At 43.3% G+C, this 13924-nt stretch overlaps 1 protein-coding gene across 3 annotated transcripts in view; it reads right to left on the bottom strand.

Moving 5' to 3' along the window:
- Positions 1–12459, bottom strand: part of RB195_012198 (uncharacterized protein) — a gene marked incomplete at both ends in the record, with an annotated part of 29851 nt that extends 17392 nt beyond the window's left edge. For all 3 annotated transcript variants that reach the window (XM_064193947.1, XM_064193948.1, XM_064193949.1), the window contains 6 exons: positions 9496–9618; positions 9671–9851; positions 10688–10825; positions 10883–11130; positions 11206–11358; positions 12379–12459. In XM_064193947.1, the coding sequence (XP_064051530.1) occupies positions 9496–9618; positions 9671–9851; positions 10688–10825; positions 10883–11130; positions 11206–11358; positions 12379–12459 (924 nt within the window). The remainder of the gene's footprint in view (positions 1–9495; positions 9619–9670; positions 9852–10687; positions 10826–10882; positions 11131–11205; positions 11359–12378) is intronic.
- Positions 12460–13924: the final 1465 nt, after the last annotated feature.

Here is a 13924-nt window from a genome sequence, read left to right as displayed (position 1 = left end):
CTTGCGGATCAACTCTATCCCCGACTATCCGTACTTACCGCTTATCCCAAGATGCAGGAGTCGCAGCCCCAGTTCCTTCCGGGACCCACACATCAATGTCCCTCCCGAGCAGCACCTGGGAAAGTAGCATCCGGGAACGGGACATTGTATGACGTAAGAAGAGACAATAATACGAAACGAGACCGTGCGGAACAGTGAGATGCTTTACTTTCTGATAATGCTCTCCCTTTCCAAGGCTATGTGATCCGGAGGTCCTCGGCAATTCAGTCATAAAACCCAAATTCTCATGATCGTCGGCATGATCCGATACGCGGACGATCTTCGCGATATATATAAAGTTGTCAGGTGCGAGAATTGAGTCAAGGCAAGGTAATTGCAATCCTTCCTTCTCCGGCTGCACTGACAAACCGTATGAACCAAATTTAATTGCCAACAATATGTTACGATTGCTCACAATGCCCGTTTTTCAATTTTGACGCTATACTCGAAGAAACATCCTGAATGTAATTTGAGGCGTGGTCAACGTTGCGGTCTGGATGGGAAAGGCGAACTTTCTGCTCCATGAGAAATCGAAGTGCTAGTCAACAACGGGAAATAGACAGGTTTTTACTTGAACTGCAGAGGGAGAACGAGACATCATCTGAGGGATGTTATAATGTACCGATCATCATCTCGTAAGGAACTGCTCAGACAGTACTGTTTGTTGTGTCAGACATGACATTTCCAGTAGGCGCGCGAGAAGGATTCCCAATGGCAACGAATTACGGTAGCTTTCCGCCCCAGCCGCAGTATTATAAGTGTCGGGTCTCAGCACTCGGTGTCCGTTTCCTTTCTATCCTTTTTGATGTGCATTTTGTGTTATTTTTCACTACCCACTTATTCTCGTTTTCGAGCGCACACCATCCAACACTTTCAGCCGCATATACTACTGCTGGCTGTGCGGAGCACAAACCGGTAATCATCTACCACTCATGCGCCGAGGACCACTATCCGCAGAACCATCTTCTGATGACGCGATCGATAACACTTACCATTTGTAGTGTCGCGTATAATATGTATATATAACAGCATATACACAATAATATTATATATAATATTATTGTATATATGTTGTTATAACATATATATGTTGTTGTATATATGTATATATATATATATATATTATAACAATATTATATTATACAATAACATATATATATATATATATATATATATATATATATATGCATATATATATATATATATATATTATAACAACATATACAATAATATATATATATGTTATAACAGCATATATACAATAATATTATAACAATATATATTGTTGTCATTGTATTGGTGCCTTGTTGCCTTAAGAGTAAAGAGGTGCGTAAACACCTGTCTATCGCTTTATATGATACCAGTCTGAGCGTCCGGGTAAATCCGAACTTCAGACTTTCTGTGCTGTTTGTTTCGCTCGTCTTCACTGATCAACCAACATTAATATTAGTGTTATTAGTTCTATGAAATTGGACTTGTGTATCTCCAACAATCTTTCTTCTTTTTTATATTACAACTAAAAGCGAAAGACTTCATAGTTTTCTTTCTAAACGCATCAGTTCTACATTTGGAGAACATTCGAACTTCAACTTCAAACACCCCTTATCAAAATATGATAGACGAAATGTAAAAGTATCACGCGAAATATGGGTATTCCTCTTGTTTTCTATAAACCGCTATCAAAGAATGATGTTTTTTTCATAAAACAACGTGAAAGACATCATCCTACTGATAAAGATAACCTTCTACGTCAGAAACCTTCTACGCCACATAAACATCTTGCTACTATTCAAGCACCCGTTTGTTTCCACTTTCTGAGAGCGGCATGCTACCAACTTGAGGCGAGCGAAGAAGGAAATGAACACACGGAGGAGTCATGTAGGGTGTAAAGCAAAGCGCCCGTGGCCACCTCTTTGAAACGGCTGCAACCATCTATCTTTTGCGTCATTCACACAAAGTTATTGCGCACTATTTCGACGCCGGTGGACCTATCGCACCTCCTTCCATAGGTATCTGGCGCCGGCGCCAGTGTAACACCTGTGGACTGGATCCGTCGCACCCCGTCTACAGGTATCTGGTGCCGGTGGACCCGTCGCACCCCCTTCCATAGGTATCTGGCGCCGGTGGACCCGTCGGATCTCCTTCTTTAGGTATCGCCGTTGTGTTGGTCCCTACATGTTTTGCAAGAAATTAGATAGACTGCACCAGAGACCATGCAATCCCCTTTCTTCCCGAATGGGCATATTACACGGTCTGGAGTAAGACATAAACTATCGCGCATTCTATTTCACACATTGCTTTTTGAGATTTGTTGCAGGTATTTCCACAATTCTCACTTATTCTTTGAGCCAGGATGTGAAAGGAATCGAGCAACTACTACTTCGAACAGCACTGAAGACAAGACAGGACTGATTGTGTTAAATGTTGTTAAAATGTGCTTGTAGAGAAGAGTGTTGTGAACGACTCATGCGTGGTAACCTTTGGAAGAGGATCGAGGGTGAGTCAGGAGTCATTTGTGATAATATTCACTCTAATGCCAAGTCTAGGCTGCAAGGGAAGTTCAATAGATTATTGCATCAGCAGCTGAATCAAAAACAGCCTATAAGAGTAGTAGCAGACCTTGGTAATGCTAGTTGTAGTGATATTTTAGAAAATGCAAAATTACCGGCTCGTGCTACGTTCATAAGCAGTGTATCTTTTTCTAATAATGGGCTCTCAGTTTTGGATATGGGCCCAAGTTTCTCACCTGTTCTATCGATAGGGCCAGGGTGGTACGAAAGATAGTGGGCAGCCTACAATACGTACATGACCGTCTGCGATATAGAGCAAAGATCGGGGAGGAAGAAACGGGTAGAAGAAGTAATATTAATGCAAATTTCCCTTTGGTACCGTTCCCAGCAATGATATTCAAACCAAAGAATCCCCATCCTCGAGTGGATGCCAAGCTTTGTTTGTTCACCATATCACTTTTCTCGATTCTTAAACGTTTTTCGTGGGAACATCCTATTTCTAACCTCACGCCAGTGCAACCCTCTGGCCTACGTGAGATACGCGAGCTCTCAACGCGTGGTGAAATAAAGGTCACAATCGACGATAAGGGAGGACAGTTTGTGGTCATATAACGTGAACTAGACATGGCCATCACTCGAAAACATATGGATGACGCTACACTCTACCACTCCTCCTCACTTGAAGAGTTCATGAAGCAAAGTCGCCATCTCAATAAGGTTTGGGTAGAGATTGGAAAGGCTGCGGGGTTACACAAAGCAATGGTCACAAGGCTTAAATACGAACTTCCTACTTGCCCAGTTTTATGCCTGCTAACAAAAGCACACAAACTCTCTTCCTCTACTTTCCTTTCAGAAGACCCAGAGGTGTTCAAGGTGAGTCCTATCATGAGCAATGTAGGTGGCCCCACGGATAGAATATCCTGGCTTTTGAACTTGCATTTGAACTTTTGAACTCTACTTGCACCATTGCTCAAGTTCAATGTTCCCACGCATCTATCCAACACCAAAATGTTCCTTGAGCAGCTTCAAAGAGCGCGTTCAGGAAAAGAATGTGTCATCGAATCTTTCGATGTCACATCGCTTTATACAAATGTTTCAAACAGCGCTGCAATGCAAGCTGTGTTCGAGCTACTCGTAGAACATCGAGACACCCCAGACTTGCACGGTTTTTCATGAGGCAGCTCTATGACGCTCCTGGATGAATGCTTAAAGTGCTCCATTTTTCGTTGGGCCGGATACTGTTATAGACAGGTCAGAGGATTGCCCATGGAACAAAGACTAGCCCCACACTAGCCACTGCATTCATGTCCAAAATAGAACAACCCATTCTGGAACGAAAACCTTTCCTCTATTGTCGTTACATTGATGACCGCTTCATTATCCCACTCAAGACGAGATAGACACTTGTTTCGAGCTTCTAAACCAGCAATCCCCTTACATACGGTTCACAAGGGAGAATCCCTTGTGAACAGTTTGTAAGGGGATTGCTGGTTTAGAAGAAAAAGAAAGAAAATTGGCTGTTCTTCTTTAATGTAGAAGTACAGTGGTCCAATGGTGAATGGAAGACATGATTGTTCCGAAAACCTAGCAACAAAAACATTTTAGTTCATTGTCTTTCCGCTCACCCTTGGAAAACTAAGAAATCCGTAGTTAAAAACATGTTTAGGACAGCCGTAAGGGTGATATTATATGTCCAGGAGCGGATCGATGCAATCACCCTAGCGCAACGTATCGCAAATTCTAACGGCTACACTGGTAACGTAGCGCATAGGCTAGATCTTGGTGCGCAGCGAGAATATCCCATGGTGGTTGAGACGAATAAGATCAATTTCTGCCTGCCCTTCATAACCGACGACTTGAACAAACCTATACGGGCTAGTCTAGTGAAATGCGGTCTCGAGGACTAAGTGAGAATTGTGGAAATACCTGCAGCAAATCTCAAAAAGCAGTGTGTGAAATAGAATGTACGATCGCTTATGCCTTACTCCAGACCGTGTAATATGCCCATTCGGGAAGAAAGGGGACTGCATGGTCTCTGGTGAAGTCTTTGCAAAACATGTAGCGACCAACACAATGGCGAAAGAGGGCGATCCCTTTGTGTTCGCATTAAAGAACGTCTGAAGGGGATAAAACAATCGAATGCAGCCACTCCCCTCGGATGTCGCCGCAAACAATGTCATGAAAATGTTCCTTTCTGCATAGTTGTCACAATCCTATCGTACGAACCCGAAATTATAGCTCGCAGAACTTTAGAAGCGTTTTGGATAAATGCAAAAGGTCCAAAAATGAATAGAAAGGAAGATTGCTTAGCCGTGATCAACGAGCTGGCTCTGTATCAAGACCTTTGCGAGTTTTGATATACGGGGTCATATGCGGGTCGCATCTTAATTAGTATTAGCGGAGCGATTGCACCGCACGGATATCCTACGCTAACATCACGACAACGCGCCCACTGAGGTAGGCACAACGATTTAGGTTTTTTTGGTTTCTGTTTCCATGTGTAATGTCCTAGGGGATGATGACTTGTTCTGGATGATGCATTTGAGAGAATATAATGCAAATGTTCTTACTTTCCAGGCTCTGACGAAGGCGATAACGCCGAAACGTTAGCCGTAATAAAGTTTGTTAACAATCTTGGCTGTTGCTTAAATTCGACTACTAACAAGTTGTAATCTCTATGCCAAGATTCAAGAAAAGTCGAACTTTCGCACTCCTGGTACCACACTTGATACCAATGTAATATAGACACGACTTGGAATGATTACTCAAAGTATAGGATTCCCTCTTGTTTCCCCCAACAGTTATCACAGAATGACGTTTCACATAAAATGAAGTGAATGACATCATCATCATCGTACTGATAAAGATAGCGTTCCACATCAGATCATGTAAGCAGTTGGCTACTATATAAGCAGCAGCTGGCACTGATGTTTCCATTTTCTGAAGAATGGAGAAGTCGTACAGGTGAAAACAACGCAGGAAGTGGATACGATTATGAAACGGTTGCAATGTCCAATTCACCTTTCGCGACATGCACACGAAGTTACTGTGCGATATTTCTACACCACGACACAGGAGTTCGACGTCGGTGGACCCATCGCAACCCCTACCATAGGTATCTGGCGCTGGCGCACCAATCCGACGCCGCGGGACCCGTCGCAACTCATTTTATAGCTATCTGACAGCGGATAGACCCGTCGCACCCCCTTTTTCGAATTTCGTGATACACAGACACACACACAGACATACACACACACACACACACACACACACACACACACACACACACACACACACACACACACACACACACACACACACACACACACACACACACACACACGGACTAAGCTCGTTATTATTTATCATGATCATGGTATTTTTATTTCACTAGCGGCACTTTATAAAAATATCAATTATAGCACTATTTATTAATATCTGCTCTATTACATTATTCGATTTATTTATCAAGCGTCCAATATGTCTCTTTGATTTTGTTTATTATAACAAATTTTTCATTCCCATATGAGTGGCTATACTAGAGAGAATGAGGAAGAAAGGCCGTTTTCAGTAGGGTTTTCTATGGAGGGGGTAGTCATCAGAAGGGTTTTTTTCCTAACCACCAACTTAACCCTGCATTGTATTGGTGCCATAAGGATAAACCAGATGTGAATATGTGTAAGCAATATTAATATAATATTACAGCACTTTGTTGCCTTCCACTCGGGTTGGGGGAAAGGGAATAGGGGAGGGCGGAGCGGGAGGCCCTCGGAGGGAGGATCGGGCAGTTGAACGAGACCATGGCGCGACCCCGCAGTATTCGGAAGGGTTCGACCGTCATTGGTGGCTAGTTCAGCGCAATTCCCTCCTTATCCGGGGAGTCAGTTCCAGGTCGGACCCACTGATCACTGCCGCTCCTCTTCGGAGTGGACTCAGAAAGCACGACACTGCCGACTCAATAAAGTTCGGATCGAAACAGTAAAAGCCTCAGCTAAATAAACACTGCTAGTTTAAACTACGATCCATCTAATTGTTCGGCTCTCTACACTCTTATGAAAACTTCCACACACGTCAGCAGTGCATTTGCCTCAAACAATCCAAAGGACTTCAAAGTTTGATCTTTAACAAGTGGTGCTGGAAGCCCTACAGGCAGAATAACATGTCTCCTCAACCTGTTACTACTCCTCTATCACTCAGACATGCCCCTCATCTAGTATCATGATCATGATCTACTATATAATAACGGGCTTATTCTTTTTCGGTGGGTAATTTGCCTGCCCGCCCGCGTCTTTTATTTATATAGGGGGGGGGCGGTGGCCTTCGGCTTGGTTTAGAATGGGGGGGGGGCTGGGTTTTTCGGCCCGGGTTAGGGTGGGGGGGGGGGGGGGGCCCCGGGGTCCGTATCCTAGGGGGGGGGGGGGCCCCCCCCGGCTCCTGCCCCGCCGCCGCCTGATAGAGGCCCCCCCCGGCTTTTATATCTAGGGGGGGGCCCCCCCGGCGTAATATACTAGGGGGGGGGGCGGGGCCCCCGGGTTTTAATTTCCTTAGGGGGGGGGGGGCCCCCCCCGCGTGTTTCTTCGCCCCCGCCAGATGTCCAAAAAAGACGGGTCCACCGCTCTGATACAGAAGGGTCAGGTCCACGGCCAGATACCTAAGAAGGGGTGACGGGTCCACCGGCGTCAGATGTGTGTCGTGCAATGTCAAAAAAAGGTGTGTGACGGGTCCACCGGCGTAGATACCTATGAGGTGTGTCGGGTCACGCTGTAGAAGAGGTGCGACGGGTCACCGGTGCCAGATACCAATAGAAGGGGTGCGACGGGTCCACAGGTGTCAGATCCCTATAGAAGGGGTGCGACAGGTCCACCTGAAAAACAACTGTGTGTGTCGCAAAATATAGTTAGCATGTGATACCGTGGCCACTGTGTGCTTGCTTTACTATATGACTGTGTGTCCATCTCCTTCTCGTTGTGTGTGTGTAGCATGCCTGTCAAAAGTGGAAACCCGCATCAACGGGTGTTAAATAGTGGCAGTGTGTATGTGATGTGACGTGGAAGTTATCTCAGTCACGAAATTCGAAAAGGGGAGTGCGACGGGTCCACCGGCGCCAGATACCTACAGAAGGGGGTGCGACGGGACAACCGGCGCCAGATACCTATAGGAGGGGGTGCGACGGGTCCACCGGCGTCGGATTGGTGGGCAATAACTTCGTGTGCATGACGCAAAAGATAGATGGTTGCAGCCGTTTGATAGCAGTGGTCACTGGACGCTCTGCTTTTCATCTTTATGACTCTTTCGCGTGCCATTTCCTTCTCCGTTCGCCTCACTCTTCGTTTGTAGCATGCCGTTCTCAGAAAGTAGAAACACGCATGCAAACGGCTGCTTAAATAGTAGCAAGATGTTTATGTGATCTGACTTGGGACGTTATCTTTATTAGTAAAAGGATGTCCTTCACGTCATTTTATGCCATAACATCATTCTTTGATAAGTGTCTAGGGAAAACTGTAGGAAAACCCATATTTCGAGTGATACTTTTAAATTTTGTCCATAATGTATTGGTAAGGAGTGTTTGAAGCTGAAGTTCGAATGTTCTCCAAATGTAGAACTGACGAGTTTAGAAAGAAAACTGTGAAATCTTTCGTTTCTAGTTATAATGTAAAAAAGGAAGAAAGATTGTTGGAGATGCACGTGTCCAATTTCATTTAAAAAAAAAGACGGCACTAATATTAATATTCGTTGATCAGTGAAGGCGAGCGAAGCAAACAGCACAGAAAGTCTGAAGTCCGGCTTTAGCCGGACGTTCAGACTGGTATTAAATACAAACACGTTTCTTGAGCATATCCGAAAAAGGAACTTTAAAAGTCAGCGTGGCACAGAATCGTTCAATCCTACCACTCTACATGGTGATTTAGCAACAGCGCTGCTATGCTCGAGTTTGACCTCCTCAACAACATGGCTATGTATTCATCATCAGATAGGTATTGATTTTCGTGGTAGAATCTCTGTATCGCTTCATTATTCGTTGGGCAGGAGATCATTACAAGATGCTTTGTGGTTTAGCCATGAAGCAACAGTTGGTTTGCGCCCACGATGGCCTTTGTGTTCATGTCAAAAATAGACGAACCCATAAGGCATCAGAAAGCTGTGCTCTACACCTCTGATTGTTGTGTGCTCTATCCAAATCACCTTCAGCCGCCATATGGATACGTGTTTCGACCTATTCAATGATTAATTACAATACGCAGAATTCACATGCGAACGATCACTAGCAAACTGGTTGCTTCTGAATTTAAAGGCATCACCCCACGAATCTCGGGTGGTACGGATTTCAGGCGGAGAGTTGCTATACGGGGTCGCAGATTATGGGGAGGAGGGGGATTCCGTCCACTTTTTTTTCTAATTGACGTAAAGAACGGACCAGATGGTGCGGCACGTGCACAAGGCTGGCGTGCTCCAATCGAACTCGTTGTAGAAAAAAGCTCGCCGGAACGCACGAAGCCGCATTTTTTGATTCGTTTTTTTTTTACGATAATTAGAGAGAAATGAACGGAGTCATCTTTCTCTCCGTACTCTACGACTCCGTATAGGCATAACCTACCTGAAACCCGCACCACCCCAGATTCGTGGACTGTGACTGGTGCCTTTAATGCACATTTGTCAAAGGGAAAGCGTAAACCTACGTTGACCATTCTCGAAAGCCTAGCACTAGGAACACACTTGTCTATAGCCCGTCCGCTCATTCCGCTCAGAAGCGTCAATGAAACACTTATGACTGACCCAAACACTTCCAAAACGTTGTATTGAGGTTTTTCTGAGGGATCATTACATATGCATTTGTCCTAGCAAACGCTGAAGAAAGCGCCGGAACATCAGCCGAAATAAAGTATCATTAACTATCCTGGTTCCGTGCTCCAGGTACAGTCAGAAGAAACAGATTAGAAGTGCTCACCGGACTAGGAGCTGTGTAAGCGAGAACTTGTCGAAAATCGGTGGTCGCCATTGCAGCATCGATATCAGATTGTTGCAAAAGAGTACCTGCTGCGCCAAGATTTCTACGAAGAACTTTTGAACCCTGCAAAGTTGACCCTTGTTTTCGTAAATAGTCAAGGATTTTTCATGCTTACGTCTGCGGTGCGCCATCCTCTGAATGCACCTGTTTGTATGGAGCCGTCCGGTCCTTGTCGACCCATGAGTTCATTTGTAAACATTGACGAATCTCGAGGATTTGGCAATGTGCTGTCAAGTGTTGAGTCCCAGTACGGCAACGCTATAGTTGGATCAACTCGACGAAGTGCAATTTCCAGCCTGAAATAGTCTACTCCGAATAATTGCTAAAAACTCTAGGTTGAAGCGATTATATTTCCACCCTGACACTGTACTAAACTCCTTCGCACAGTCGCCAAGAACAAAACAATGAATCGTCTGGCGTTATTCAGTGTGTTTGGGATGCGCCAATCTGTTTCTAGCCTATACAATGACTTTTGGGAGCTAGCCGTTCTGTCAATTCAGTGTTTTTGCTCTACCAGACAAGTCTGCCACCAATTTATCGACCCCGGAGAGATGAAGAGATCGTTTAGCACCAGGACGGATTTGGAGAAACGTCGGTAGTTTAATATTGGTCTTTCTTGACGTACTTCACATCTCTAAGGCTCTAAATGTAGACGTTCCAAGATTTTAATCCTCACAATCTTTTTCTCAAGATGTCTAAGACTACATGTTTATACATTGAAAGCACGTTAAATTTATTCGAGCGCAAAATATTGAACGTCTTGCTGGATTTCTGAAATACCTTCCTTGTCATTGATTCGTAAATCTCTGTTCTCAACATAGTTAAGAGGAGCTAAACGTTCTAACTAGTAAATTTCTATCCATCCTTCCTTACGGATAGCGGAAAATTAGCCATTTTCGTATTCTCTCAGGTTATTCCTCAAACATGCACTAAGCGCTGCACTTCAGTGTTAATGTTAATGTGTTAGTGTTAATGTTAAGTGAGCCTCAAGAATGTTCTTCAAATACCATGTGATCCATCACGGATATTGATCAGGGGTCGAAAGTTCTGTACTTTTCCAAAACCCTTACAAGACTTGCTCATCAACCTAATAATACTCCGTCTCTACCCATGTGATTGTTCTTCACCGTACCTTTTGATGAACTCTCGATGCCATGGCAAAAATGCTGGTCCAGAATGAGCTCCCGGCGATGTAGTGAAGGATGAGTAAATTCTTGAAAGTTTGTCATAGTCGCCATTTCTTTTAATTCTCCTCATAGCTGTGTGGTACCTAAGGCGTTATCTAAGTAATAGATTACTTTTGTCTAACATCGTTACAAGCGCACACCTTCTTCTTTCTACATCTGTCATCACACGATACTCTTTCCGGAGCGCTTTTCCGAGTCGTTGTCCATTTCTCAGTACACAGTTCGATCCGCCACTACCTCCGAAGAATCCGCAAAGGCATGCGATATCCATGCATTCGTAAGCATTAGTAGGAGCTGCCGAAGCACTAATCGCTGATGCACCACCTAAGCCAGCATCGGCTCCTGGTGACTGGTCTTGTCCAGTCTGATTAGAGGGCGTAGCAACAGTCTAAATCGAATGAATTTTCCGTACTTTTCCATAGGTCTGAGTGTAAATGTAAAAGTAAAACGAAGGAATCAATACCTTAGCGTTAGCATCCCAGTTAGCGATTTGACCACAAATTATCCGAAGTGCTTCCGTGGGTGCGTTATTACAATTTGCTTGAGTGTTTACAAGATTTACAGTGGATACTAGTGTTAATAGTAATGATGGGAAACAGTTCGATGGTGACATCACCTAAAAAATTATAAAGTAAAATATTAGTAGATAAAGAACTGAGAAGAAAAACGTCCAACGTTCCATTATTTTATTCTGATAATTTGATCGTGTTCGGCCTCGAAAAAAAAATTTGATGAAAAAGTCAGATAAACGTATTGTCGGATGAAAATGTCGGCAAATTCACAATATTGAGGGAATACTAAAATTTCTGGAATTAAATACAGGCGATGCGATATGCGCATATGAATGATGAACAATTATATATTCTGAAAAAGCTGAAATATACAGCAGCTGAAGTGTGAGACTTTTTGTGGTGCTTAAAATTCATTTGCAGCCGAAATGTCGAAGAAAAATCTACAGTCACTAAGCGACTTTCACAGAATGTGTAACATCAATAGAATCATAGAATGGGACCATCATCATCACTGATATGCCCTACTTTTGAATCGTAACTCCTTAAATCATAAGAATCATCTACTAGTCGGGAAACCAGAGCGATTTCTTAGCTTTCGATCCAGAATCAGAGGATCTGGAAGAATCAGGGGATCTAAAGCACCAACATTTGATCTGCTCTCTTTTTTTATTCAGGAATGTTGCGAAATCACTTGCAAATGAGGGATTCAGCAAGGATCACTAGTGTAATGGAAAGGTTGTAATAAAGTTTGTAAAAGCAAATAATAAATAAAAGCAAACGCTGACTGAATGGACTCAATCCCTTCAAGTCAAATACTTGTTTTTGAAAAGAAATTAGGGGATATCTACGGATAGCCGTATCTATTTTCATTAAGTGCGTATTTTTATAGAGAAACGAAATGAATGAATTGAATGATAATAGATGGTGTTCAATAGATGACACCAAGTTGAAAAAGCTTTGTTATTGGAGGATATTCTAGAATTGGAGATGACGGATGATAAATGGTTTTTCCTTCAGTTTGCTGATTAGATCGTTGAATCGCGCTTTTCGCTCGGACTACTGCAGTGACTGTTGAGTGTCAGTGAAAGTACCTTCTCGATCCGAATTGCTACGCTTCAACACACCGTATTGAGCTCAGCCTTTTGTGCAACTACACCGAGCTTCACATTATTTCGACCACATATGTAGCACTCATTTTGATGCATTCCTGAGCTCTATCCACTACAGTAACTCGACAAATTCGGAAGATGGTGATCAAATCTAGGACAATCAATTACGCCTTCCGATGGTTTGCAGCCACAGGAATAATTTTGAACAACGTGAACGGATTTTGAAATATTCATCAGCGGAGATCCGTATGACCTTAGATACTCTTTCTACCAATACGTCGGATGAATACGTTGAAAAAACAGCTGTTCATTTGTAATTGTGAGTTCACCGTTATCCAAGACATTTTGGAGCATAATTCAAGCTAGCTTTTTTGACTTAGCGTACAGTTACTTTGATATTGTACTGTATGTGCTGATTTTCTAATCACTATCATTAATTCAAATATATCTATCATTTGTTTATCACTAGAATAGCGTAAACGTTCGGCTAAAGCAGGACTTTTTTGTGGTGTATGCTTCGCTCGCCTTCACCTATCAATGAAAATTTACAGTAGCGGCATTTTCTATAAAATTAGAATTGTGCTTTTTCTCAGTATCTCCTTCTTCTATTTTTCCACAGCAATTCAGGTGTAGAAAAAAAAATTACACAGTTTTCTTTCTAAACGCGTCAGTTCTACACTTGTAGAGCATTCATACTTGATTTTAGATTTATATTCTTGTGAAGCCTCCACAGTTTGAAAGCGTTATTCGAAGTATTCGTTTTTCTTCAGTTTTCCCCCACCACTTATTGCAGAATGATGTCTTAACAAAAAACCACGAAAACTGTTGACTACTATTTGAGCATCCGTTTGCATACGTGTTTTCACTTTCTGAAGAAGTCATGTTACCAACCTACAGCAAACGTGCTGGGAAATAGACATCCGAGGGAGTCATAGAGGGGAAAAGGAATACGTGCGGTGGCGACGGATATGAAACTCTTCACATTGTCTCATTTTCTCCTTGCCAGTTCAACGTAAAGTAACTGCGCGATACTTCTTCACCAAGGCACACCAATTGCACGCCATTGGACCACTCTTACTCCATTTTACCGCTTTGCGGTGCCAGAGCCCGTTTGCGACGTGGAGAGCCTGCTCCACCCCATTTTTCAGCTTTCTGGCGACCACATATCATTCCGACGTCGTGAGATCCGTCTCGCCCCATTCTGTTGCTTTCTGTCACCTCAGCATCAATCCGACACCGTCAGACCTGCCCCATCCCCTTCTATGGCCTTCCAGCGCTGACACACCAATCCGATATCGTGGAACCCGTTTCAGCCTATTCTAAAGCTTTCTGATGCTGTTGGATCCGTTTTCTTCTCATTTTGTGACACACTTACAAACACTCGCGCTGGCGAATCGCGTTGTTAAATCTCATGATTATGGTTATGGTTTATCTGATTGATCACAATGTTCCACCTTAGCAAAGACGTTATTTTGATGTAAAAAGCTATGAGAATTGTAGAGACAAGAAAGAAACGAAAAAAAAAACAGATAAAAACCTGCAAGGACACATAAAAATATGG

This window comes from Necator americanus, chromosome III (genome assembly GCF_031761385.1).
Source record: "Necator americanus strain Aroian chromosome III, whole genome shotgun sequence".
In the NCBI taxonomy this organism is placed as follows: domain Eukaryota; kingdom Metazoa; phylum Nematoda; class Chromadorea; order Rhabditida; family Ancylostomatidae; genus Necator; species Necator americanus.
This window is presented reverse-complemented; position numbering and strand designations above follow the sequence as displayed.